This window comes from Talaromyces proteolyticus, assembly GCF_021365285.1.
Source record: "Talaromyces proteolyticus strain PMI_201 chromosome Unknown BGW36scaffold_1, whole genome shotgun sequence".
In the NCBI taxonomy this organism is placed as follows: Eukaryota; Fungi; Ascomycota; class Eurotiomycetes; order Eurotiales; family Trichocomaceae; genus Talaromyces; species Talaromyces proteolyticus.
Genome location: NW_025764277.1, coordinates 2,638,065 through 2,665,934, shown reverse-complemented (window position 1 = coordinate 2,665,934; position 27,870 = coordinate 2,638,065). Strand labels below are relative to the sequence as shown.

The window sequence follows — 27,870 nt, the reverse complement described above, 5'->3', positions numbered from 1 at the left end:
AGCAAAATAAAATCGCGTGGATAATTACGCAGGTAGTATTGTTGCCGACCAACACTAAGTTGTCCATTCCGATTGGCCTGTAGACCTGTGTGACCGCTTCTCATTGGTTGAGAAATGCTGGGAGGATGTTTAGTGGTTACTCTGATACATAACATATACGTATGTAAACCATGAGATATAGTGGGCAGAGTATCTAGGTACATTGGATAAAATCCACATACCGTATTATATCGTCTCATTGAGATGCCCTGTTGCAATTTTATACCAGACCCGCGAATGATTCGCACCTACGTTCAGCCTGACTGGCCACAATTTGTGCTACGTTTCACCCATCTACCACAACCTATCAATATCGTGGATTTAGCGCCCGGTTGCTAGTGTCGTAGCTGAGTGGCATAAATGTCGACATCCAAAGTTCTGTCCTTTTCCTAACAGCGCTTCATTGTTGCTCAAATTGTAAAACTCTTGGTCTAACCTCGTATCTGCTGCTGCCCAGCAAAGAAACAGCGAACAATATGGTCTATTATTTCGCAGATAGAGATTGACAACGACTATGGACAGCCCTGTCCAGCCTAACGACCGCCCACAAGAGGGACATCAGTACAGTAGCATTCAAATCTATGGAGAAAACCGAGTCCACCTGGGAGATAATAACGTTCATCATCACCATTATTACTCTCGAGGTTTGTCTGCTCCTAGATTCATACTCAGATAGAAAGCATTCTAATTGCAAAGTAAGATGTTATCGAAGATGCTCAAATCAGCTTACCGGACAAAAGAAAACCGAAAAGAGCATGGATGGTTCCGTTTTTACGAAACCATAAGTTTGTGGGCCGTGATGAGGAAATCACCACCTTAAAAGAATTTATTCTGAAGGATCACGGCCAAAAAAAGATCGCTATTTCAGGTCTAGGAGGAGTCGGCAAGACTCAGATTGCACTTGAAGTAGCTTACTATGTGCGAGATCATGACAGTGATCGCTCGGTATTTTGGATTCCATGTATCAGCCTGGAAAGTTTAGAGCAGGCATACATGAGCATTGCTCAATATCTGGCACTCTTGAATGTTAGTCCGGCGGATGTTAAAACGCGAGTCAAGTCGCATTTAAGCCAGGAGGATGCAGGAAAATGGCTGCTTATCTATGATAACGCAGACGACCTGGATTTGTGGATTCATGGAAACGGCACAGTTCCAGCATTAAAAGATATGCTTCCACAAAGTGATTATGGACGGATCATTTTTACGACGCGAACACAAAAATTGGCCAATAGACTGGCGCCGTCGAATTTCATTTCCGTCCCAGAAATGAATAAAGCAATGGCTAAGGAACTTTTACAAAATCTCATTCAAAAGGAAATCGACGATAACGACACAATCACAACACTTCTTGAGGAGCTGACATTTCTCCCTTTAGCGATCGCCCAAGCGGCAGCCTACATCAATGAAAATCAAATTGGGGTTTCTGATTACTTAGCGCTGCTACAGGAACAAGAGCAAGATATCATAGAAATATTAAGTGAACACTTTGCGGACGATGGGCGCTATTCTGATACCCAGAATGCTGTCGCCACGACATGGCTAGTATCATTCCGCCAGATTCAGAAACTCAATTCATTTGCGGTAGACTACTTATCATTTATGGCTTGTTTGAATCCGCGTGATATTCCACTTTCGCTTTTACCGCCAGCAGCGTCTCAGAAGGAAAAAATAGACACACTTGGTCTTTTGAATTCTTATTCCTTTACTACTAAACAAGAAAATGAATCTCTTACTCTCCATCGACTGGTTCATCTTGCGACTCGGAATTGGATGAGACAGGATGGCCGGCTTCAATTATGGACATATAAAACTGCAGATCGATTGAATGAGTTATTTCTACATAATGCGCATGCATATCAGAAGGTACGACAGGACTATCTACCTCATGCTATATTTCTTATATTTGGAGCCGAGTTTCAAATGAAAAGAGCCGAGTATTTTGGCTTAATCCACAGAGTTGGTAGCTGCCTTTTGAGTGGTGGAAGATATAAGGAAGCAGAGGTCTTATATAATGACGTGAAAAATATTTGTAAACTGAGGTTCACGGCGGAGCATCCTGATACTCTTGGCAGCATAAGGAACCTCGCTGTAGTTTACTCAAAACAAGGAAGATGGAAGGAAGCTGAAGAGCTTGAATTGCAGGTAATGGAAACACGTAAACAGGTGCTTGGGGCAGAGCATCCTGACACTCTGATCAGCATGGACCATCTCGCACAATATATTAGCCACCAAGGACGGTGGAAGGATGCTGAAGAACTTGAATTGCAGGTAGTGCAGACTCGCAAAAAGGTGCTGGGAGCAGAGCATCCTCATACTCTTACCAGTATGGGCAATCTTGCATTAATGTGCCAATACCAAGGACATTTGGAGAAAGCTGAAAAGCTTCAGGTGGAGATATTCCAGATCAGCAAGAAGATCTTTGGAGAAGAGAATCCCCATACTCTGACTAGTATGGGCAACCTTGCGTCGACATACTGCCGTCAACAACGATGGAAGGAAGCACAAGATCTTCTAGCAGAGGAATCAAAGCTACTCTTACAGGTATTCTGAGTAGAGCAACCTGATACTATAACTAGCATGACTAACCTCGCTTATAGCTACTCGGAGCAGAGCATCCTGATACTCTAATCAGTATGAATAACCTCGCATTAACATACTTTGATCAGGGACGACTGAGAGAAGCTGAAGAGCTTGAAATACAAATAATGGAAACCCGCAAGCGGATTCTCGGGGCAGATCATCCTCACACTCTGACCAGCATGGAAAACCTCGCTGTTACATGGAAAGCACTTGGCAAAGATGAAGATGCTATTTCTTTATTGGCTAATTGTACTCAACTACGTATTCAGAAATTAGGCCCTGAACACCCAGACACAGTATCCGCAAGAGTACATCTTGCCAAGTGGCAAGAGATCAATAGCCGCCCCAGAAGGATCGATGGCTTATTCAAGATTTTCCGTAGACATTGACCCCTTACTAGATTTTAGGAGAGATAATGAATCATAACATGTTCTTATAGGCACAAGCTTTCATAGAAGAATGAAGAATAGACTGGGATCATGCATCTAACTAACCCTACTGGATTTGACAAGATTTCACATTGATTATCAATAGTTCCTATATTAGCTGGGGTCCATAGAGTGCAGTTAGTGGCGACATCTAGGTTAATAATCTCTACATAACTCCTCCCTTGTCACGATTTTGCCACATCAAGTGGGCCGATGGCAGATGCCATAGTCGTAAAAGCGACTACAACTCTAGGTATTATGACTGTTTAGCTCTGTCTTAGATAAATTGGTAGGTCTATTTTAATTGTAGCCTTCTCATTTACACCAGGTAGCCAATCATCACAAATGAATGGAATATATTTCTACTGCGCATTCTACTATCTTCTATTTCGCCTCAACCATTTTCCACATGCAACGTAATGGCTTTAACATTATCGTCATAGTGCAGGAGTCGCTCAAAGACGTTCTCAAGATTTGCATTCTTCGTGAATTCCCAAAAATCCGGCAACAACAAACTCCGCGTAGCCAACCTGTAAATCCTCTACATATGGCCCCATCGTATTCGCCAACAGAATAGCACTAAGTTGTTCTAGACCTGACTTAGCACCAGCCCACGCAACCGCTCCTGCTTTCTCGCTATTTGCGAGTTCGGCAAGCGACATGCCAAACTTAATTTTTCTTGTCGCCTCAAAATACACAGCACTTCTCGGGCTTAAGAGTCAAAATGGAAATTGCGGCATGATCTCTGGTACCATTGATGCCATGATTTGACGGACTGCTGCTGGAGCTTCGTCGGTATAAACATTGTTAAGACGTAACGATGGCTCTGGTTGTAGTTTCTCCAAAGCATTGGCGATAGCGAGCGATTCCATCACGTACGAGTCATCAGGGAGTTGTATAACAGGAATGGAATAGTCCCAAGCCGCCACGGCGGAATTATTGGATGGGATTGAAAACGATTTGAAGAGGAGCTCAATATCGGGGTTTTCTATCCAAGTTGTCGTGTACGGGATTTCTTTATAGCAATGTCACCAGTCAGCTGATCGCTATTCCACCTCCGATGTATATAATCTGCATGAGCTAGCACCGCCGTTGGAGCTCCCAATAGTTTTGCTCACTAATGGTTAGCAGCCAAAAAGAGATGGAATATCATGGTCACCGCGAGTAAAGAGACGTAAACAGATGGTGGCAATAGGGTACTAGATGGGTGGATCCCAGCACCGTCAATTCCTTTCAGATCTGATCACTACATTCGGCACCACGCTATTGCGGTTACCACTATACAATATCAGTAGCTATCAAGAGCTAGAGCTTTGTGGAGGTAATCTTCTAATATAATTACCTCATGTTCCCTCCAGGTCGCCCAAACCGCGAACCACATCGACTTTGAGCATTGTGTGTCTTTAGCGCAGAGCGACGGGTGAAAATAGCACCGCATAGCGTACAAGTCCATTTCCCACCTTGCCGTTCTTTGCGATGTCGTTGTAGATTCGACAGGTTGGCAAATTTGCGACCGCCGCAACATTGATCCCAACAGCGAAAATCTTGGCTCGGGGCTATACTGACTGCTGGTGATTTCGCGTTGGGCGGCTCATGTTCTCTGCTGCTCGTAGAATCATATCTATACAGCAGAAAACTATTAGCATAAGCCTCAAAATGCAATTCCACGCTTTCCCCTACCTTAAATGTCGAGAGTTGATCGGTAAAGCTGAGGCAAAAGCTGGAATCGCTGTTTCGAAAATTCGAACAACGTCTTGACTCGGAATCCGGTGCTTATGCGCAATAATGTCACATATACGATGATACTGTGACACAATCCAAGCATACTGCCCAGGAGGCAGGAAACTGGTCTGCATGAGGCGACTTATCGGAAGGACAATTAAAAACCATCCATGTATCGGTGCTACTTGGCGGTGAATAGCGTCCCCCTCATCGTCTTCTTGGGAGGGATAAATAATATCCTCGTCTGCTGGACTTAGTGTGCCTAGATGAAACGGAACGCTTGCGCACACATCGGTGGCAAGGTCAATCATAAGTGAGATGGCCTTGTTCTCGTACGCCCCGCAATCGTCTTCGCCAAGTTTACGTAGCGAGCGAACAATGCGAATGATGCATTCCAATAAGACAAGGCGTGTCCGACGATAGGTGTTCCAGGCAGAAGCCACTTGTAGGTCATAATACACATCGCACCTACCATCGTAGGCGTACTCATACACCCAGGAATTATCTTTTTTCCTTGAGAATATCCAGTGTACCGGAGTGCAATCCGTCCACCGCTTCAGATCGCTATCAAGGCCCTGTGCATGATGCAGAGCCCGCAGTAGGTCACTCTTCGTTGACTGCGAAAGTGATTCTCTAGAAGTAAAAGCAAAATCCGCAGTACGAATGATGTAATGTGTCAATAAGCGAGGAAAATCACAGCCAGCCAGCGGTAACAGTGATATCTCGTCTCCCAGCGTATCCGACGCCGAAAGCCCTGTTTCAAGACAGTGATTGGCCTATTGGCTGTGAGCGAGTGTGGTGGGCATTGAAGAGCAAATCTTTATGGAAGAGCCATACAATATGGTTTCGAGCCGCCTCCAGAAGGCGGCCTTCCGCAGAGTCAGAAACGTACTGTCGTTTCTGGGATGCCCGCACGAGACTGATCAGACCCTTCTCGTGCAAATTGGTGAACGGGCGATTTTCTTCGAGACACATGATGAACTACAATATTTAGTCGCGGGTCCCAGCTCATGGTTTTGCACATAACAAACCTCATAGAAGAGACAGAGAAAGACGCTGGTTACTGTGCTTTCAAAGGCTGATGAAGAGGGAAACAAGGAAATATCATGCAACAGCCGTGGAATAGCTGCGTCATATGCAGCGCGCGCGTCATCTAGGGCAATTGCACAGCAATTTCGAATGCCATACGCAGCGGAGGCGCATGCGGCGATGATCTGTTGCAGTGGAGAGTCCGAGCCAGTATTTCGCAGATATAATTGCGGCAGCTCTTCGAGAAATCCTGTGATGGTCTGTAATCGCCGAGGAGTAATTATTGACCTCGTGAAGAATGTTGCGAGAGCAATGCTCTGGCGAGAATATTGAGAATCATCGATGGTTTCATCGGAAAGGGTCGGAGAAAGAAAATGGCTCATGGCACTGGAGTCAACTTGATTTCACTGAACTCTTATGGGTACAAATGAGTTGAGTTGACGGATGGACTTGGCGGACCTCAGAAATCCGACAGACATCGCTGTGGTGGGGGCCAGGGATCGGTCAAATTGCTGAGAGAGTCAGCGTCGAATGCGACTCGACCATAGAATTCTACAGTGACCAGCTCGAGTCGTACGTGTACATAGGGACCATACGCTTACTAATGGTGACCTAGACGAACTACTGGTCCTGGAGTTGACGGACTTGAACTTGACGGACTAGCACTTGACGGACTAGCACTTGACGGAGAAGGGTGGCGCTTATCTGCTAGCGTACCAGGCCTAGTGAACCCTATACTTCTTATTTAGGAATGCTATTATTACCGAATACGAGGAGGATGCAGTCCCCAATCAGCGCTTATGATATGCTCTAGGTCTGTTTGCATTCACATTTAAATATCAAGTCAAGTGTGTTTCCTTGCCTCTTCTCTTCTGCTAACTAGCTTTTCTCTTCTGCAATCTGAAAATGCTTTGTTCATTCACGCATCTGTTTCTGGTGCTGGGCACAGTAGCCGCAATTCAAGTTTCAACACCAAGTGGACAGTATGGCATTGGGTCTCGGCAATACATCCTCAATCACATCACTCCGAACGATCCTAGTCTTGGAGACGGCAAATTCATCCTCATGACAATTTACTATCCTACGTATCACAAGGCGACAAAGAGTCTCCCGTACATGGACCCTGCCAACGCGAAGATATTCGGCGATGCGTGGGCGTATCCTAATGGCTCTCTCGAGACCTTACAGACAGCGTTGCAACCAAATGCTCCATTTTTGGAAGTGGCATCCAGTCCTCATCTTCCCACTTTGCTCTTCTCTCCCGGACTTGGCAACAATGGGTTTATGTACTATGGCTTGAACAGCGAGTTGGCCTCTCATGGCTGGACGACTATAGTCATTGACCATCCTGGCGACCCTACGCTGCTTCACTTGCCCGATGGAAAGTCAGTGGCAGGGTTTGATATTAATTTCAATCCCTCCGATACGGAAGTACTCCAAATCTACGACTACCGGGTCAGCGATATGGTCGCTGTGGCAGCTAACTTCCCCTATTGGGTAGAAGAATCCCACGCTCCATTCAACACATCGCACTACATCGCATTAGGTCACAGTATCGGAGGAGCCGCCGCTGCTGGTGCAGCCTCCAAGGTTAATGAAATTATTGGAGGCATCAACATGGATGGGGCTTTTGTATCCCCATACAAGAACATCGAGAAGCCATTTCTCATTCTTAACAGCGTCAACCACTCATCGGATCCATTTCTTGCTCTCAATGACGTCGACCACTTGTCGGATCCATCTCAAAAGGACTTCATTGATATTCAATCCTCCTGGTGGGAGCTCTTGAGTATTTTTGGCGCATTTCATTATGACTACACTGATGCCGTACATTGGGTCGAGCGACTCGGCATTGAGAACAAGACTCAGATGCCATCCTTGGGTTCTATTGGAGGTGACAGGATGCTGAAGATTGTTAGCAAGTACACAACGGAGTTCCTCAACTTTGTGCTAGGCGAAAACGGTTGCATCTTTACGCACCCAAGTTTAGAGTGGCGCGAAGTGATCTATGTTAATGGCAGTAGCTTTCCAGCTTTTTGATCCATAGTGGATCTAGAAGCCGCGAACCATAAGCGAGAGCACGGCCAGAAGGTATAGATCGCTCTGAGGAGTGCAAGCTCCTCTAAATTTTTGCTCCGTACTGTATATATCTTTGTGGGGAGGGGTGGAGGGGTTTACTTCTCATGATTGTACAATAAGTAAATGAGGTAATATATTGTTGAAAAAAAAACCCTGTGCCTTAAATACCTTTAAACATGATGAGAACAAACGAAAGATGCCAGTGATGAGGTAGGGCAATTTTTTTTGAGGTTGCACATCACACAATAATCGCGTTGGTCTGTCGAGTTTATTAATAGACTAACCCCTAGTTATTAGCGTTGGATGAGAACATTTGCACTCCCACTGTAAGACGGGATACAGTCCTCCAGAGGACCAAAACTGACTTGCATGATTAGGGCACACTAGTTACTTGGGTGTGGGGCGTTTACCGATTTGAGCAAATGCTAATGTTGTATTAGCATCTTAACATGTCAGAATACCCTGTTAACCCTAAATGACACACAATGGAATATAGAAACACGACAAGTCCCTTTGTAGATCATAAGTAGATAGATTAAGATCCAATAAAACCTCTACGACAATTGCCGAATTTCTAAAAACGGTTCCGTATACACTGAAATGGTGAAATATGGAAAAACATTAATAAGCAACCAATAAGACTGACTCCCCACCTTTTCCAACGTCAGCTACTTTCAAAGTTGTAGAGATCAGGTGTCTACTGCAGCATTGCCTGTATTTGGCATTTGCGTCCACCAGCATCTTCCCCGCATCACTAATTCCCTTGATATTTTCGACAGTCACCATGTTTGAATTTGTGAATCATGACTCCACTCAGGGGTTTAACGATGCGACCCGCACCCGGATAAGGAGTCAAGCTGCAATGATGGCCATTTCCCAAAAAAGAAGAAGCCATGTTGTGGAACAAATACGTGAACAACTTGTGGCCGATATTGTTGATTCATCCAAAATTGTCGACCCAACTTTAAACCTCACTTGGGACTCTCCAACGACGCAGGCAGATCACCTAACAATTCCTGCTTCTATGCCACCAAGTGGGATCTCCTTGGTCCGCAGTGAATACAATCTAGATCCTACTAACTTCTCCGCCCTGACCTCTATTCACATTGGGGCGGCGTGCAAAGGGATCTTCGCCGAGGAGCCTACGCACTTAAAGGGTCTGCTCACATGCCATGAAAAGTCTTATTTTTCGCATCTTCCGCAGCGGTTTGGTCAGTCTGCTTGTCTTGATAACGCACTATTCTGCCTGGTAATTAAAATTGCGTCTTTGATGGCACCTTGCTCCGCTTTGTCCAACACCCTCATCCTAGCAAAGTATGGAAAGGCCCTTGCCACACTTCAGGCGGCACTTGAAGGCTCGGCGAGCTGGACTCTCGCGGATACTCTCTGTGCTGTCGAAGTCCTTGCGCTCTTTGAAGTGGGTCACTTCTGACCTCATGAAGGCTATGCCGAGATTGTTAATTTAGATTCTAGATTCTTAATTCGCCAACGGAGGGATCTTGGAGTCAACATATTGCAGGTGCAGCAAAGATGATTCGTTTAAGAGGCCCACAAGATTTTAAGTCTGAGTACGACCGGGATTTGTTAATAGCCATGATTGGACCGATTGTAAGATCTTTCATTCTTTGCGTACCAAAAGACGGGACGGGGCGATAAGTCTAATCATCTCAAGGTGTGTGAGTCTTTTGCCAACAATGAAAGCTGCTTTTTTGAAGGACAAGACTGGCTTCAATTGATTCAATACTGCGCCACCGGAAACAATTCTTTCTCCGATAGGAGCGACTTGGCGATTTCGATCAGTCAGATTTTAGTGAGAATGCCCGGTCTTGCAAAGAGAACAACATACGCGATTTTCAATCAAGACAGTCTCACTGTCTACGATAGGCAGCAGATTGAAAGAGACCTCAATCAAGCCAGACAAGAAATTCATCAGTGGCGAACTAATTTTAACAGGTTTATTGTACTTTCAGTAGAAAGAATAGCACATCAATTAGATCTGGGAAAGCGTTTTGAGCTCCTTGGCACGTCTTTGGTTCTTGCAACGTTTATCAATCGATTTATTGGTGCAATTTGTCCTAATCAGAGGTGTTGGGCTGAAGAGGAAGCACAAGCATGTGCCACCGAAATCCAAACGCTTGCCGATGATGTCCCGAAAATAAACCCACGGGCCGGTTTCTATTTAGCACAAAAGGCGAAGATGGCCAAAGCGACGATTAACACAGCCAGTATTTGGAAGGATTCTATAGAATCTGGTAAGCTAATTGAGCCGTGGAAATTCAAGGAGTGGTGTGGAATGATGAATAGAAAAACACCAAGTATCCCAGAAACTTCGGTATAGCTTCATTTCTTCCTTCTAAAATGAGACGAAGGGATATATAAAAGATTGAATGATGTTATTTCTTAAATCAAATTCTTTCAATTCCATACAACTCAATTCCCTGGACTCTATACATATATTATTTACTACTCAGAAAAATCAGACTAAAACCTTAGTTTCGAATATGTGGCTGAAATGCACGTACGTAGTCAAAAGGAATAGCTGTAGCAAAGTGAGCCTTAATTGGATATACACACTACATGTACTAGTACACAGCGAGACCCATCTTAGGATGACTTATAACCGTATTTGTGCAATGCCCCGTTTTTCTTTCAAACACGGAACAGACGCCGGAGGCCATCAAATACGTACCAATCCCGTAACATTGAATATAAAATGCGTCTGAATTCCACGGTTCTGTACTTTTTCCTTATTGTTTTGTTGCTCAGAAAGATAGTATTGTATATGAAATAAATTCGAAAATCAAAAATGTCGATGTCAACGACGGTTCAGGATATAATCCTGAGAAACAAGCAAGTGGTTTTCTAATACGAGATAAAGACTTTCATTGACAGTTACCAGGGTTCTTGCTGCGAGTCACAAACCTCTCCCTCTCTTTGCAGAGCTGGAGAAGAAGCCTTCTATACTGATGAGTGAGTATTTAACTATTATCCATAAACTTGCATGGATAATTTTGTTACTAACAACAAGGAGTCACTTGCCTGGACCCACGGTGTGATCCTGTCCAATTCCTTGGCTTGAAAGAAGGAGGTAAATTATCATATGGTTTCTAGAACGAAGATTGACTCAGGTTTTTTCTGACATGTTTACAGAGGCTCTCGTCTCCCGTAACGCCGGTGGCCATGTAAAACTAGATGAAGTATTGATATTGGACGACTTTTTGGGGCTCCGGGAGATTATGGTTGTTCAGCATACTGGTAAATACTAAAGATATACCCTTTCCTTTTCGCTGGAAAATCCAGTCATCTGATGAGTTACAGATTGTGGTGCGACACATTTCGATATTCCTAAATTCCACCAGACGCTTAAGCGCCGTGTCAGCGAGGATTTAGACCTTGAAAACAATAATTTCGGTTTTATTTCCGAGTAAGCAGCTGTATTTCTTCACTTCATTCCTGATTATACATATTTTCACCATTTAAATTAGGTGTCTGACTGTTAATTAGCCTGAAGGAGAGTGTCCGCAAAGAAGTGCACCTAATGCGCCAATCACCTTTGATGCGTCAGGAAATCAAAGATCATATTTTCGGTTTTATCTTTGATATCAAGACAGGGTTGCTTGAACAGGTTGCATAAGAACCATTTCAAAGCTAAACTGAAACCTTTCTACTTATGATTACGATCTCTGTATAACGTTCAGTTAGTACCTGTGACAATGAAGACTTTCTTCTGATTCTCTGTCGACATGATGACAATATCTTTGGGTTTTAAATTAATAGAAGTTGTTGATGTCAAGTAACCACCTAGCACCACAATATATCTAGGTAATCATAAATTATAAATAAACTTCATGTCATTTTTAATATGCCCTTTGCGACCACGCTATCGGCAACCGCGCAACCCGCAATAAAAGGTGGAGTAGGAGGTAAAAGTATGAATCTCCATCTCTGCATACTTACAATGTTGGTGCCAGGGGTTTCTCGGAACCTACGAGTGGGAGTTCCATCACGAAGTTTCCCGTACGACGTGGCATCTGGAGGAAGATGTCCGAGCGAAGAATTAGGGTTGATGTTGCGGTTCAGATTAGTGCTCTTTGAGGAGGATAAAGCTGATTAAGCTCCATTGTTAAACAATTGGGATAGCTGAACAATACATAATAATGTATTTGAAAAGTAACTGGTCACTCATGAAGGTTTGAAGGCCAATGTGTAAAACCAGATCGATATATTCTAAAGAACTTTTAGAATTCCAACCACGCTACAGAACGCCGGTCACCATGTCCAAACCATTCATAAAAGCCGACAGCAAAATCACATGCCTCGCTTCCATGGATACAATCCAATATAAGCATACAGTAAGTCTAATGGGGAAAACAGAGGGGAAATGAATAAAAGTCAAAAAAGGGGAAAGGTGAAAGGAAGGTCATATCAATCATTTTCGTCCTGCAGTAAGACTTTAAGTTTGTCTAGCTTATCTTCACATTTGACTTCCATCTGCATGATGACATCTACGCTATGCTTCTTGGTAATCAGCAGCTGAGCTACCAGCCAAAAGCTATACGCGTTCTTAAAGAAGCCCATCGAGGCCCACTCATGAGCCGGTATTTGTGTACGAAGAGTCATCCATAGTAGACGCCATCGAGAGAGGGCAGAACGAATATGTCCAACGATTGGGTCATCCGGAACTTGACCCTTGCTTGAGGCGCGGCGGTCACCATCTGTTGGCGGTGAGGAATAAGATTGCAGTTCCGACTGTCGAAACCGCATTATAGGAGCCAAAACAGTCATGTGAGAATTGATGTATGCATATAAAACTACGCTTGTCATGAGTATTTGTTAATGCAAAATTTGAGGAACTTACATACGGTGAATTAAAATAAACATGTCGAAAACGGTAAAGTTCATGATCGCGGGAGAATTGGTGTTTGTAGTTTTTGCAATGGACTGTTCATCGTCGAAAAGATGTTGAAAAGCTTGATACAGCGTTGTCTCTCGCGTAAAGGAGAAATTGGGTTCAGCGAAGGGGTGTTCAGAATTGAACAGCGAGTCGTCACAAGGCAAATCACATTCCATTTCTGCTGGGGTTAGTCGGCAAGGAAAGTTTTGGTAGAAGGAGAAGGCACAGTCGAGAAGAGAAATGATATTGATAGTGCTACAGCTCATTAGTTTCGTTCTGCATTGGAAGGCTTGTACTAACCGAATACGACACTCCTTTTGGATCCATAATGCCTCATGAATACGATCCTCGGGCAGATGACGACATTTCGCAAGGGCCATACTACGAGCGATCTTTTGCGAATCAGTAATCATCTATGTCATGCAGGAATTGAATGAAACTCACCAATATAATCTCACTAAAGCGAGTTTCCATTGCCCGATTACGAGATGCTTTTGATCCTGCCCAATATTGAATGACGAGCATCAAATATGCTGCTTGGAAGTTTTGAAACAATGTCCAGTCTTTTCGCTCAGCATCGGTAATGGGTTGACCAGTAAATATTCGACTGATTTCGTTCTCACATGATAAAGTCTCGGTTGAGTACACGTAAAGCTCTGCAAAATCTAGCATTCGTCTCGCGACATGTGTTTCACGCTCATCACTCGAGTACATGGCTCCCATGAAAACCACAGAAGCAAGCAATGGCGTCGGAACATGTTCTAAATCAAAAGATTGTGCGTGGATAATTGGGCAATTAGGATGCCAGTATCTGAAATAAAGAGCGACAAATTTGCGAATGCGTCGTGTCGTGAGCAGAAACCGTAGATTCGTCGATATTTCCTGTTGGAATTTTGCGTCCAAGTTTACCGTCCAGGATTTAGCCAAAATCGACTGAATCAATGACATTGAGAATGAACTCTCAGGCTCGTAGTATGATGAATCACTGACGGCACCCAAGTTAGAATCCTGGCCAGGTGCGGGCATTCCCTGGGTATTGAGCCCTCCTCCCAAAGCATTCTGGCAAGATTTTTGCGCATCAAACGGTCCCGTGATGAAAGACATGAAATTCTCTTGAAAGGATCCCAAGTCATCAAACTCAGGGAGCACAGCGCCAATTGAGTTCAATTTGCTAGCACCCAGTGGGTACGAAGCAATAGGACTTGTTGCCTCTAGCTCTGCCTGATTGTGATATTCCATGCCTCTGGCGCGATCGCTTCGCGGAGGCAAGTGGAACTTTTCTGTAAAGCTATCGGTGCCGGCATTTAAGAGAAAGTTGATCGACCCACGATCGGACGACTCGTATTCTTCAGCTTTAACAGGCGTGAATTCTAAGCATCGATTTGCGGTATTAGCCATCATCCTCTGCTCGTTTGAAATCTTCAGCTTACCTTTCGAAGGCATCTGATCCAGTATCGCTTGTTTGCGTGTGTTGTTGCATGTCAAATTCCTCTTGACGCAAGAGCTGCATGGGCTTTCGCCATCACAACGGAGCTTCATGGAGGTACACTTCACGATATTAGCCCCACGATTTTTGAATTGTGGCGAACGATCATACTGATTCACAAGCATGTCGGCGTCTACCTCGCTGACCTGTTTCAGGGATCGGACGATCTCCCCTCTGTGCACAATCCGGGTAGTGATCTCGTAGATTGTCGCTAGATTACATTGTCATCAATACCTCTTTTCTCTCGTGTGACATATCACATGGTCGCAACGTGAGCTTACCATCGTGCAAAGGCTTCGGAACAAAAAACACAGGAATACGGTTTCACCCCGGAATCTGCGGCTCACGGTCAGACATTCTCGCTTTCACCTGATGGAGAGCAGCTTGGGATTGGCGTACGTCGAAGGTGATGTCTCTTGAGATGATCAATGCGCGTAAATCCTCGCTGGCAGATATTGCAGCGAAAGTGTTTATCTGATGCTTGCTTCATCATGGCGGCCGGGGAGGGGCCATCTGGGGGAGCGCCCGGCTCGACGGTAGTAATTAGTAGTTAAGAGGTTTTAAATTGTCCAGCGCGGATTGCGGAGGTCGGGAGCCGGGGCGACGATCCCAAATTGGGTCCTGGCCCACCACGAATTCGTCCAGGGCCAGATAGCGGCCTGGCTGGAGAGTAGTAAAGTGAACGAGTGCACGGAGGCCTGGGCGACACAGCGAGTGCGTAAAGGAGCGACGGACAGATCAGATAGGACGTAAGAAAATAAACAGGAGGTTCTCCCCGTGACATTTCCGAACGACTGGCAGCCGTTGGCATTTTTGGTCAAGTCCAGCCGAGGCGGGGGAAGCCACCTAGCTCGTTTTGGGCTTAGTGCCGTTAGGGCGCTGGAATTGGAGTGCCTGACCAATCAGTCATCACACTGCTATTATGGAAGCATTGACCCAGAAATTACTCTATGCATGCGGAGTACTTGGCAGTGCTTGACAAGGGTCGAATCATCAACGGCCGGGAATAAGAATGTGCCTGTGAGCATGCTGGGTGCGGATTCTAGACGGTCTTTCGCAATGCCTTACATACATGGCACCCGGTTGTGCATGGGTCCTGCAGCTCAATGCGGGTCTCTGTTCATCCTACCCCTGAAGATTGAGCCTGCAACAAGAATCACTAATATCGTGGGGCAGTAGACGATGTGCTCTCTACGGTGTGGCTATATACACAGCATCATACTGAATGCTGAAATAGAATTCATCCTATCCTCAGGCCAGCCCAGACAAGGGCTGGGCCGACTGCCCAATCAGCGCAGTGCTCTGGATCCTGGTCGCTTGACCCTACCGCCGTTGCCCCATTCTGAAGAGCCGTTGCGGGGAAGGCCCGACGGGCTGATGTCGGGCTCCACTTGCGAGCCTTGGCGCATATGGCTCGCTTATCATTGGCTGTAAGCGATTCTCGTTTCTTTCGAAGCATGCCATCTCCTGCTCAACTGAACTTGTTGCCCTCTCTCCCTTTCCCTTATCAGCATTTCGTTATGGTCATAGCTTTTCCAGCCATCCTCCTGGGGGCGAATATTCCCTGGAGTGAAGTCTCCAAATATTCCAATGACCTTAAATGTGAAACGCAGGTATTATGCTCAGCAACCCGGGAAAATATCAGAGCTTTCAGCTTGACTTCGTTCTGGTTATCATCACCTCTCAGAACTCTTCTCAATACACTCGCATCAATCCCAATTACAGGCCTCTCAAAATCTACAATATATGACACATAAATCGTGTCAGAACGATCTTCCTTGGCGCGAGACATGGCCCCTAACCTAATCATATACAACAGCGAACCCAATAGATATACTGCCGGTTCCTCTCTGATACCCGCTAGAAACTGAATGTTTGTAAATGAGACACGCCTTCACTTTAACGCTTCAGTGTATACTAGACTTATTTTAGGTGGGTTGGGGCTGTCACCCCTTCACCGTCCAAGATTCCATCCGTGTAGTAAACGCTTGTACGCGAGCTTGCGTTCAGAAGCATTGTGCAAAGGACATGTCAAAATCCATGTATATTACTATATTAACTATAGGCTCTATCATAGTATATCTGGGCCTCTGTGGTGAAGACGAGGGGTTAAGATGCGATTTGGCACATTCGTACACTCGAGCCCCTTCAGGTTGTGGGCCGCCACTTAACATAATGATACGAACTGGCGTATGGGGCACAGTACATCTAATGATGATCCAAGCCATTGATTTGTTCGGCGCTTAGCACTGCTTCGGACACCAAGTCGCCAATGATACTAGGTAAATAATATATGAACCCTACGACGGTATCAACCAGAGATACCCATGAATTGTTACAGGCATCAAAATGACGTGATTTTGTGATAAGTAAATTGATCTGTGTCTAATTATAAATATTTCAATAGAAAGTTTCTGATAAAATCATACATTCAAGGGTATTCCACAAAAGCCATTGTGGATGCCATTACGAATACCAATTTATAAAAGTACCCGGGTGTAAAATGGCTAAGGAGAGATCTAGTTGAGTGTTGATAGAATTTCAGTGTTCTGAATACTGGCTAATTTGATGGGTCCCGTTGCTAATACAATTCAGTCTGGCAAGTTTAGTCGAGAGTCGGGTTCGGTAATCACGAAAGTCGAGGCCGAGGATTACGGCCACCTCGATGGGTGAGCGATATCACATGAACTCAACAGACTACCCAACATTCACAAAAGGAGAACCTTGCTGGTCTAACCATCCATAGTACCTGGATCATACAGGGAGAAACAATCTGAAAAACGTCGCCCATACCATGCTACCGTCCTTCCGGGGAGACGGGTGAATGGGGCAAAAGTACACGGTTTTCTCAAAGAACATCACGATTGTGTAGGGGACTGGAAACCAGAGTACGTAATAGCCGAGTGGGGGATTTCCGGTGGTCATGTTAGCCATTTGGTGGGGAATTTGCAGATTCTCGTTCTCCATCTAGGAGTAACATTAAACTCGTTTCGCCTCGGCACCAGCCCCAGATCTGTCAACTTGAACCACCAGCACCAACGGGGAGGACCTAGGACAATCCCCCTCAGATAGTCTATCTCAGATGTTTTTCCGAAGTGGTTAATTGGATTTTGATTGATAATACTATCATACTGTATGCATTTCACCTTGAAGTTAATTTACTCTGGAATGGCACAAAATTTTCGTTAAACCCGGAGCCTCGCTCAACTGTACCCACATTTTTCCGGACGTCCACCCGCGTACAGAGCTCATTTGCGTCAGCAAGTCAAATTCAAAATCGGCCTGATTCTCCGCGAAACGCTTTAATGTACACCAACGGGTCGTGGTGACCATTGCTTCGTTTCACGGGGTCTGCTGGGAGGAGCATTCGGCAAGGCTCGATCTGGCGCCTGTGATATGACAGGCAACTTCCGATTATCTGACGAATAGTCGAGCTTCTGTGCTAATATCATAGATAGGAGCGTCTTGAATATCCAGTCCCTTGTTTCTTTGTTCTATAAACTCAAATACCCTACCCTCTTTCCTACTTCCTGCCCATACTCACCAAGCCACTTTTGAACCAAATCCAGAATGGTCACATTTCTATGTAGGCGCAAAAGAGATTCATCAGTTCTGGAAAAGGTAGCCTGGAAATATAGCTGCATGAAGCATATCAACCTCCGTCACAAATCCCTTGAGGCATGCTCTAGAACCGAATGCAGCTTTAGGTCATGGAAGTCTAATGCTACTGATTGAAAGGCGATTAATTATATGACCCACTGCGTGGCCAAGATGCACCGAGATAGTATCCGCTAGATGGCGCCTCGCAGAGAGACAGTTGAACGGTTCACTAAGCATTGCAGACAGTATTCCACCAGGACAGTGTTTGACAGTAAATGCCGTAGTTGGTACATGGGTGGGAAGAAGGGGGACGGATCACTGCAGTTTGGCCATATCTTTCCTTTCGCATTCTGCTCGGCATAAGGGTAGGGCTGCGCTAATAATGACCAGTAGTCTCTATCATGTGGGTAATCCCCCCTGTCATTATATAGATATGAGGGTGCTTCTTTTTGTTATTCTTGGGAGGGATAGGAGGCGCTGCTCTTAGAGGACCCTCGACACTGGAGTATGTACGAAGCTCGAAGCCATTTAGACCCTTTCCGTTTCGACCAATTCAGTATTTCTGGTTTAATTTAGATTTTCTCTATCCTTACGGTGCTGTCGATGGGGGTCAACTAGGACCTTTAGATGTCCCTTTTTCTCCATCCTTGGGTCAGAAAAGCACCTATCGGTGGGTAGTTAAAAAAACCAAAAATGAAGATCAAAGAGTCACAATACAGGAATCTGAGCAGTAACTTTCCGCAATGAAATCAATGAAGTCAATGAATTGAGAAATATAAATTGAATCTATTTATGGAATTTGATTCAAGAGAAAAGAATGGTTCATGGCGCTTTTATTATATATCTATTTTAACGACGATTTTCGCACTTGGAGTTAACGCCGTCTCTCACTCCCCTGCAGCTTTTGAAACAAAATATGAATTATATATATAGCGATCTATCCCACTCACTAGTTTGCTTCCTGAGACTAGGATCTGGATGCGCCTAAGATAACGCAATGAGCTGCTATTCCTGAAGCAGTATGCTCTTTTTGTCGACATACATAATCGTTTGCTATTCGCTACTTTTTGAACCCTTAATGGCTTTTCGAGGCTGTTTTAAATTCCAAGATGACTGAATCAGAATAAATGTAGAAAGTTGGCGGATCGACATGATTCCTAATTCGCTTCGCGGATCTGAAACTTGAAATAATGTCATTGGCTTGCAACAATAAATAAAGTCTAAAACAAAGAATCTCAATAATCTTTGATAATCAGCGTAGGACAATATTGATTGGCTAGCCGTAACCGCGCTGGGATTGCTACGCGCCCTAACAAGCGCTCTCTCTTTCCAAATGGAACGTGTTGAATACCGTCACCTCAAATTAGCTGAGTTACTTGAAGCTCTTGATGAGTCAGGTTAATTTAGTTCCTTAGACTCGAATATAAGTCCTTCCTCATAATTATATGGCTTTTTCTTGGTGAACCAGAAATTAAAATCATGGAACATAGACAGGAAAAAATTTCCGGTTCCAACGTCTAAGAGAATCGATAAAGAATAGTTCCAGTGAGAAATAGATCAGCCAATTTACATTTAATGATCTGACAAAGCTATAAGATCTATACGACGAGAAGCCTAGTAAGTATGTCAACTACAATTCATTCCCTGCGCATCTTTATAAGCGTCGGATATTCCCAACAGATCCATCGCGTGCCATATGGACAATGCACGCTACTCTCGAGGAAGACTTGTCGAATAAAGAAGAGTCTGTCCGTAGCACATATCTACTAGGAGTAGCCCAATGGATTCTGCGGAATGGACAAAGCTTGTTCAATCTCATCGCCCAGTCGACTGTTCAGGATAATCTAACGTCAGCCAATATGCAGCCATGGCGCTAGGTTCTCTTTATCATATATTCCCTTCAAAGATGGAAATTTTGGAAATACCGATTGGGAGAAGTCATCAGAGAGCTTGATGTCACTAACCAGTGCAAGGAAGTAACAAGCAGGGCTGTGGCTCTAGTGATTTCATTCGAAAATACCATGCTCTTTTGAAAACAGGCTATCTGTTTAACTTTTGAGACTGGGCAATGGAAGCGTCAGGGAGAAATATTCGGTAGGAAATATCTTGGTGATCCTATCAATGGCGAATAATGCCAGAACACGAAGAAGGGAACGGGAACGCGGAGCCAAGTGTGATATTACTTGTGAGATGCCAATATCTGTTAAATTACTTTAGTATCAAGGAGCTGGGATAATGGGTTTTTCCCCTTTAAACTTCAAGTAGCTATCGACGAAGTTGTTATCCGCACTTAGAATGTGTTACATGACCAAAATGAGTCCACTGTTAATAGTCTTGTTATTATCTCTTCTAGAATGGTATTTCATGTTGGCGCATCTGATATATCCACAGAGTGACTGCCTAAGAGATCTAGAGCCTTTTAGGGCAGCGGTCAAGATTTCACATTTGATTCGACAATTCCGTGCTCAAGGCAGTAACGAATAAAATCTATATTTTCATTAACTAAGGTCCAGATTCCAAGGCACTAGATGTGGGTATCCGGGCAAATTCCGTCTATCGCCAACGAATCTAAGCAGCTGGGTAGCAAAACGGTTGGATTTCCCGAGATACCTGACTAGTTTTCTTGCTTTTCGCTTTTTTCTTGTTTATATTTTCACCTTTACTTTTATTTCGGAATTGTGGTTTCTCTCACGAAACAAAAAGAGTTCTTCCTATGCCGTGTTTATTTGGCTGTATAGCCCCGCCGTCCTCCATATGTCGTCAATTACGGTGTTTTATAACCCCTCTAGCAATCCACATTTTACAGTTCAATGATTTTAATTGATATTTGATATATTAAATACGCAAGTCCATCATAAAACGAAATAAGTCTTGGATTCTCCAGCCCTGTGAATCTAGTTACATGGGTGGGCATTAAGGTTGAAGACGTTTTCTATTTTCCCGATGACGCGATCAGCGGTGTTGGGCACTCTGGAGATAAATATGAGCTTACGCAGCTCACTACATTTTTTTTTCTTTTTTATTCACTTACTCTGATCTTATTGGCAGCTCTTATTTTCCTTGTAGCTATACACAAATAAAATCGCCTCATGGGTGTTCCAGAAAAAGTCGAGGTCTCGGGCTCATCGTCCCCTGTGCAGGAGAATGGAACTACCATCCAAGAAAAATATGCAGATGAGACCCTGCGTATATTGGAAAGTCATGGAGATGACTTTGAACCATTGACTCCCGAAAAAGAGAAGAAGCTGAGGCGAAAATTATATTGGCATGTTATGGGTTTACTGTCCGCCATCAACTTGCTGCTCTTTGTAAGCTCCTTCAATGAGTTGCGTAGACTTTTGTTTTTCTAACTGATTCAGATCGACAAATCAACTTTGGGTTACGCTGCTATTCTGGGCTTGTTTGAAGAGACTGGTATCAACAAGGCACAGTACAACAATCTTGGAACGTTCTTCTACGTCGGTAAGACATGCCGTCTTCATTCTATACCAACCTCGTCTAATACAACTCCAGGCTATCTGGCTGCACAATGGCCAGGACACTATGCTATGCAGAAACTACCATTCGGAAAATTCGTCGCTAGTCTCATCTTTATGTGGGGAGTTACGGTACTCCTACATTGCGTTGCGACAAAATACGCCGGTCTTGTGGTTCTGCGTTTGGCTCTCGGTGCTAGCGAATCTGTCGTGGTCCCTGCAATGGAAATGACTATTGGCATGTTTTTCACTCGTCATGAACAGTCATTTCTTCAGCCTATTTTATGGGTGACATCAGCACTTGCACCGGTCTGTATTGCGTTTATCTCCTATGGTCTTCTCTGGAGCACCAGCGCCGTTCTGCCTTGGAAGCTTTTAATGATTATAACTGGAGGTTGCTCTACTCTTCTGTCAATTCTCATATGGTTCCGATATCCCAATAACCCCGCCGAGGCCAAGTTCCTGACCTTGGAAGAGAAGGTTCACGCCATCAAGCGGGTTCATGAGTCAAGTCAAAGCTCCATTGAGCAGAAACAATTTAAGAAAACTCAGTTCGCAGAGACAATGCGTGACCCTGTTTCGTGGTTATTCGCTTTGCAGGCTTTCACACTGATGATGTCCAACAATCTAACCTACGGGCAACAAAATCTCATTACTACTGCTCTTGGAGTGGACAATTTGGGGTCTACTCTTGTAGCAGCGGCAGGCGGTGGTTTTGGTGTCGCTGTTTGTCTTGCTGGTGCTTTCTTTCTACGATGGTGGCCGTCGAACCTTGCGCTACATGGACTCGTTTGGTGTATTCCTGCAATTGCTGGTGGTATTGGAATGGTTGCTGTCAATTGGGATGCAAAATTGGCAATGCTTGCTTGTCTGCTCCTGGCTGGCCATACCTATGGTAACACCTACATTATCGCATTGGGATGGACGACATCATCTGCGGCAGGATATACCAAGAAACTTACCCGCAACGTCATGTTCATGATCGGCTATTCCGTTGCAAATCTTTGTTCGCCCCAAATTTGGGTTCCTAAAGATGCACCTCGCTATTACGGTGCTTGGATCGCCATGATCGTGGTAAGCTGGGCAGGTACGCCATTGATACTATTCATTATCCAGTTCATTTTGAAACGCAGAAACTCTCAGCGAAAGAGCTGGGCCGCAACGTTGACTAGTGAGGAAAGGATCGCCCACGAGTTTGGAGTGGTTGAGCATATAGATGAGAATGGTGTTTTGGTTCCCAGGAAAGTTGAGATTGCTATGCTAGATCTGACTGATCTGGAGAATCCATTCTTCATCTATCCAATCTAAGAACAGAGAGGCTTCTTTCAAATTAGTGACATTTAGTGAGGAGAAACTGAAACCCAGTTTTCATACAAAAAATGAACTAGCTTTTCTCAAAAAATTTCTCATAATATAATTTATACATGCTATCTTTGTATTGAAGTTACCGTAACATTCCGCTTTCCAAATTCAGTAGACGACGTTCGCTGTGACTCATCGGCTTCAAATTCTAACTACCCGCTTTGAATACGAGGTGTAACATCAATTGATATATAACCTATTCATACGAATAATTATTCGTGCAAGGAATTTGTAAACTACATCAATTGATGACTAGCAACCATGTCGGCGTCGCAGGTCATCACTAGCATACAGCAGCTAGAGTCGCTCATATTTCATAACCACGATGATCCGCGGCCAGTCGTGGTAATGACTTGTGGGATAGCGGGTAAGAATCTCATCAGCAATATTAATTTTCTAAGAGGAGAAATCGGTTTAATAACACGAAATTTATTTTTTCAAAGGATCCGGGAAATCAACACTTTCTCACACCCTTCTCGAAGCTCACCCGACCATCACTCGTCTCTCGATCGACGCACACATTCATGCCCACCATGGTCTCTGGAACATCCACTATCCAGCCCAACAATACGAACCATACCAACTCGAAGCCGAAGACTCGCTGCGTCAACAACTTAGCGATCTTCTTCAAGAAGCGGTTCAAAAGAAGAATACTACATATACAATTCTTGATTTCTCATTCGCATTCAAAGAAAGCCGCGATGAATGGAAGCAAAGAGTTGAGGAAAATGGGGGGAGGTGGATCCTCGTATATCTAGATGTTGAAAATGATGAAATCAGACGGAGAGTAAAGGAGAGAAACCGGCTAAGAGAGAGCGGTGTCAGAAGGGATGCAGATTCCGCGTTCGATGTTACGCCAGAAATTCTGGAAATGTACTTTCAGGGATTCGAGCGCCCGGTAGGAGAGGGGGAGATCATTTTAAGGCTTTAGTTAGTAATTCTCTTCTTTTTACCTAGTATCAATAATTAATTATTATGCGGATGCTCTTTGAATGCTTAGGCTAACCCACCAATATGTAAAAGAGCGAAGCTATCCTTAAGCTGGTGTTATTCCTTCGGCGACTATCTCAACCGTGTCTAATCGTAAGGAAGACCACATTGGTACCCGCAGACTTCGGGGCGGCCTTAGGTCTAGAACGAAGGAAGAGACTACTAGGAAGAAACTACTGCAGTAGAACCATGTGTTGTTCTCAAATTCAGGCACTCTTCCAACAGGCAGCAGTGCTGCACGTGGTCTAGTCCGCCCTATAAGAATAACGACATCTCGAACAAGCCACTCTGCTCCTCGATTAAATAGCAGTAAGGTTTAGATCGTCGATTCCAGTTGAAACACCTAGCTAAACGCCTCATTTCGTTATCATTTCTCTGCTTTAAACAATGGGTAGTTTCGACATCTTCTGCGCCATCTGTGGCGCCACTGTGCGGTGGTTCGATCAGGACATGTTGTCGAACAATGAAACTGAAGAGGAGCAAAAATCTTTCAAGCTTCTAGAGCATGAAGAAACGGCGTGGATAAATGAGTTTCGCTGTATCAGCGAGAATCCCAACTCACAATCTGCCGACGACAAGTAAGAGATCGATGTCTGTGGAAAGCTAGTCTTTCTATCTGATTTAACAAGCATACTTTGCGCAGAGTATATGTGTCTGGACCGGCAAGCTATTCGGATTATGGAATTTGTGACGTGGAGGAAGACGAGAATCTGGGACAATTTGCAGGTTATGGACATCGTTACGATATTCATGTGTATGTCTCGCTACTTTTCCAATGAGAGAAAAGAAGAGAAACGAAATTACGTCGATCTACTAGACATCACTAACATAATCGCTTAATTGATAGATATGGAGGTACTGGAGACGAGGATGATCCACTAGCATTCCCATGCCACAACGCATGTAACAAAATACTTCGCAAGGTCATCCGATCCATCTCCTTCGACAATGAAAAAATCGACAAGGAAGTTCTATTCCTTGCGTTAAAATCCTTCGTTGAAGGGGAACCTCCGTACGACCGGTGTTTGGGTCTTGTCGACTATGGAGAGTGTATGGATGAATTGCAACAACAGTATTGGTATATACTTCCGGGTGTAGAGTATTACATGGTCAATCCAGTCAATATTCCAGCCTTGGAGAGATATTACTCCAATATTCCAACGCTGTTATCGTCTGAGCATACCCCGCCTTCAGCCGATACTGTTGAGACTAGATTATTACCAGGGGTAGTACACGACTATTTTGCAGAGGTTCCAGTTAAAATACTCCTGCACATTCTACAGTATCTCCCGATAGACTCAGTCAATGCTCTACGAACAGTGAGCTCATATGTGACTTCAGCAACCAGTTCAAGCAGCTTTTGGGAAAAGAGATTGCGCCAGGATATGCCCTGGCTCTACGATATCCCAGAAGAGAACAATAGCAACGGGCAAGGGGTCGACTGGGCGCAGGTATGCCAGGATCTCCACGAAAAGAGTCATAACAACTGCGAATCCAGAATTCTCGGTCTTGTCAATCGGAAAAGAATATGGAAGATCTGCGACCTGTTCGCTGCATCCTATTTCAATATCAAAAAGGCCAAGGATTATGAAAATAGTACAGCTGTCTTGAAAAATGCTTTCTCAGGTCCTATGGTACCTCTTGGCGATCTTGGGAAAGTCAAAACCGAAACTTCAAAGCTTGCTTTGATCAGTGACGTCAATGATGTTGGTGTCAAAAACCCAGTTCTGTCAATATATTGGAGTCGGGAAGGGTTTCTGCTAGGTTTTGGTGTTACCCTAGACACAGCTACAACAGGCCAAAAAGCCAGTGGTGACAGCGACTACGTTGGAGCCAAAGGAAAAGCTGCGCGCACTGATGAAGTGAAAATTCCGCAGGGTGACTGGCTGACAGGGTTTATGTTCATGACACGTATAGGACTGGAAGATACGCATGAAGAGAAAAAGAATCCAGGTCGATTTGTCATTGGCATTGAACTACTGTTTAACACTACTGAGTCAATGCATTTTGGAGCGAGTAACGGAAATAAGAGACTCGTTCTAACTGAGCCAGGTGAGGTGATTGTCGGGCTTCTAGTAGAATGGACAGCTACCAGCGGGATTCTAAATCTTGCATTACTCAAACACGAGAAACGAGTATCTTTTCAGGAAATCTACCCTTATGCAGACTCCAGCTTGAATCAAGTGCTCTGGAAGGATGATATTCCACCACCAATATTGCAAATGAGCCGGCTAATGAACGAAGGCGGTTCATGGGTTCCTGACGGTGAATTTTGTCCTCACGAAGCCGTGATTTTCGGTCGAGACGACGAGGAATTATCCACTATTACCGGTATTTCCGTCGACGTCCAATTCGGGGTATTGGAAATTCATTACTCTCATGACCGCCCCTCAAAGTCAGTAGGCCCAAAACCATGGGCCACCAAGACTTTTGCGATTGATGGCCCAGGAGGTGAGCGCATTATCGCAGCTTTCGTTGGTAATAACATTCAGCTCGGTTTTCGACTTGTTACAAATCGCAACAGACAGCTGACCTACGGATTGAATCTATATCCTACAAGACAAGATAGCCTGAATGCGAGAGAGACGGGTATTTTCTGTGGCTTGTCTTGCAGCTGGAGCATGAACGATTCTGATCAGCCACGACTGGACGCAGTGGCAACACTGTCACTTCCTAAGCCCTCCCATCGTGAATATCATGATGGACTAGATATCTTTGGACTACAAGACCAGAACAAGCTGTGGTGGGAACCAGATGCGCCTCCACCAACATGGAAGGAATCAGGTAGCATATACGGCTCACAGTTAAGAAAATTAAGCGACGGCTATCAGTACCACATAGCGAGTACAGAGCCCGTAACCACCGACGGCAATGTCGTGAGCTGGTTCGATCTGAGACGCCCTGTGGATGAGATCAAGGTGACCTTTACACATGGCCATTCATGGATTAGAAAACGGGTTTCTCTTATTAGCATCATTCTACAGTATACTGATGGGAGCCAAGCGAGCAGTGGGCCGACCCAGTTTTTTATTGACTCCGAGGATGCGGACGAGGAGAATGAGATTCCCTGGATTTGGTACCATCAGGGTTTCAAAGGCACTGACGAGGAGGATCGCGTGGAATCCCCATTCTACCGACACGACTCTTTTACAGCTGGAGGAGATTTCATTGCTTGTGTACGTATATGGGCTAAACAATTTTTGAGAGGCTTCCAATTTTTGACTTGTTCTGGGCTTGAGGGTCCGAAATGGGGGATCTGTGAGGGCGATGCAGCGACAACGATCCGTTTCACCCGTGGTGGTAATGGGGCTAGCGAACAGGATGATGGAGAGCAGCGGGCTGTTGGGCTCAAAGTATTCACTGGCGTCGATCGACAACAGTTTTCGTATAGAAGAAGCCATTCTAGTCGAATTATTACTGGGTTTCAGGCGTTAGTAGTAGAGTGATAAGCCATTATCCTCTGCTATACGACCAGGACCGCGTTGAAATTACACCGACATATAGTGCAGTCCTAACCCTATATCTTTAATTGCAACCATCTAGCAATAATTACATGGATCCATTAATATTCATGCGCGAACCCATTCCGGTAAATACTCCAACCTTCCATAGAACGATCATTAAGCACCGATACTAGATCCGTTACGCTGATGCTTCGATCGTCGTATCAGATAAACGATACTTAACGGTCTAGACCAGGTATTTCCAGACCGACCAGTATGCAATACTACACGCCTCATCTTTACTTTACTACGGTAGCGCGACTGCTTTAGTGCGACTCCTTTGCGAGGACCATTTTGAAATGCACGACGATTACAAGTTTGCAACAATAGTAATTACAACCTAGCAAGGGTTTCGCAATGAATGCTATACCTAGAGAAGACAGTTCACCGATCCTCAGTAATAATATTCTAAAATGAAATTAATTCACAACCGTTTGGATGTACGGAATTGGTCGCATGAGGATAATTATCGGACTACATCCCTGCAATAACCTCGCAATAAAAGCCTATTAGAGGATGAACAAAGAGAACCCACAGCTAACTATTATTATTATTCGAGAATCGGCTGGGATCAATTCTCAAAATATCAAGACTGATATCAACTATCACGGAGGTTTCAACTAATTGAGTAGTCACAGAAAATCAAACCCGTCCTGATCGACACATGACGTAAACTTGCTTG

At 44.5% G+C, this 27,870-nt stretch overlaps 9 protein-coding genes across 9 annotated transcripts; 7 read left to right on the top strand and 2 right to left on the bottom strand.

Moving 5' to 3' along the window:
* Positions 1-515: 515 nt before the first annotated feature.
* On the top strand, positions 516-3,008 carry BGW36DRAFT_435515 (P-loop containing nucleoside triphosphate hydrolase protein; the record flags this gene model as incomplete). The annotated part of the gene is made up of 3 exons (XM_046221419.1): positions 516-683; positions 740-2,580; positions 2,637-3,008. Exons 1-3 carry the CDS (start codon positions 554-556, stop codon positions 3,006-3,008), a joined length of 2,343 nt encoding a protein of 780 aa, XP_046078242.1. The 5' UTR covers positions 516-553.
* Positions 3,009-4,723: 1,715 nt separating this feature from the next.
* BGW36DRAFT_354018 (uncharacterized protein) lies at positions 4,724-6,181 on the bottom strand (the record flags this gene model as incomplete). Its single annotated transcript, XM_046213488.1, has 3 exons — positions 4,724-5,545; positions 5,607-5,750; positions 5,801-6,181. The coding sequence occupies 3 exons, from the start codon at positions 6,179-6,181 to the stop codon at positions 4,724-4,726; spliced, it is 1,347 nt and encodes a 448-aa protein (XP_046078241.1).
* A 523-nt stretch (positions 6,182-6,704) lies between these two features.
* Positions 6,705-8,084, top strand: BGW36DRAFT_435505 (uncharacterized protein; the record flags this gene model as incomplete). The annotated part of the gene is made up of 1 exon (XM_046221418.1): positions 6,705-8,084. One exon carries the CDS (start codon positions 6,705-6,707, stop codon positions 7,836-7,838), a length of 1,134 nt encoding a protein of 377 aa, XP_046078240.1. The 3' UTR covers positions 7,839-8,084.
* A 350-nt stretch (positions 8,085-8,434) lies between these two features.
* Positions 8,435-10,250, top strand: BGW36DRAFT_403159 (uncharacterized protein). Its single transcript, XM_046218883.1, has 3 exons — positions 8,435-9,294; positions 9,351-9,485; positions 9,550-10,250. The coding sequence occupies exons 1-3, from the start codon at positions 8,662-8,664 to the stop codon at positions 10,213-10,215; spliced, it is 1,434 nt and encodes a 477-aa protein (XP_046078239.1). The 5' UTR covers positions 8,435-8,661; the 3' UTR covers positions 10,216-10,250.
* Positions 10,251-11,017: 767 nt separating this feature from the next.
* Positions 11,018-11,511, top strand: BGW36DRAFT_435504 (uncharacterized protein; the record flags this gene model as incomplete). Its single annotated transcript, XM_046221417.1, has 3 exons — positions 11,018-11,132; positions 11,196-11,301; positions 11,382-11,511. 3 exons carry the CDS (start codon positions 11,018-11,020, stop codon positions 11,509-11,511), a joined length of 351 nt encoding a protein of 116 aa, XP_046078238.1.
* A 536-nt stretch (positions 11,512-12,047) lies between these two features.
* BGW36DRAFT_16090 (putative C2H2 finger domain protein) lies at positions 12,048-15,025 on the bottom strand. Its single transcript, XM_046209580.1, has 8 exons — positions 14,657-15,025; positions 14,539-14,593; positions 14,369-14,468; positions 14,202-14,319; positions 13,216-14,141; positions 13,072-13,163; positions 12,740-13,026; positions 12,048-12,688 (listed from the first exon to the last, which is right to left on the bottom strand). Exons 1-8 carry the CDS (start codon positions 14,748-14,750, stop codon positions 12,303-12,305), a joined length of 2,058 nt encoding a protein of 685 aa, XP_046078237.1. The 5' UTR covers positions 14,751-15,025; the 3' UTR covers positions 12,048-12,302.
* A 5,875-nt stretch (positions 15,026-20,900) lies between these two features.
* Positions 20,901-22,762, top strand: BGW36DRAFT_311238 (major facilitator superfamily domain-containing protein). The gene is made up of 3 exons (XM_046212471.1): positions 20,901-21,165; positions 21,217-21,319; positions 21,371-22,762. The coding sequence occupies exons 1-3, from the start codon at positions 20,947-20,949 to the stop codon at positions 22,639-22,641; spliced, it is 1,593 nt and encodes a 530-aa protein (XP_046078236.1). The 5' UTR covers positions 20,901-20,946; the 3' UTR covers positions 22,642-22,762.
* Positions 22,763-22,890: 128 nt separating this feature from the next.
* On the top strand, positions 22,891-23,645 carry BGW36DRAFT_16085 (AAA domain-containing protein). The gene is made up of 2 exons (XM_046209579.1): positions 22,891-23,062; positions 23,139-23,645. Exons 1-2 carry the CDS (start codon positions 22,957-22,959, stop codon positions 23,624-23,626), a joined length of 594 nt encoding a protein of 197 aa, XP_046078235.1. The 5' UTR covers positions 22,891-22,956; the 3' UTR covers positions 23,627-23,645.
* Positions 23,646-24,072: 427 nt separating this feature from the next.
* BGW36DRAFT_435497 (uncharacterized protein) lies at positions 24,073-27,131 on the top strand (the record flags this gene model as incomplete). Its single annotated transcript, XM_046221416.1, has 3 exons — positions 24,073-24,263; positions 24,329-24,439; positions 24,533-27,131. 3 exons carry the CDS (start codon positions 24,073-24,075, stop codon positions 27,129-27,131), a joined length of 2,901 nt encoding a protein of 966 aa, XP_046078234.1.
* Positions 27,132-27,870: the final 739 nt, after the last annotated feature.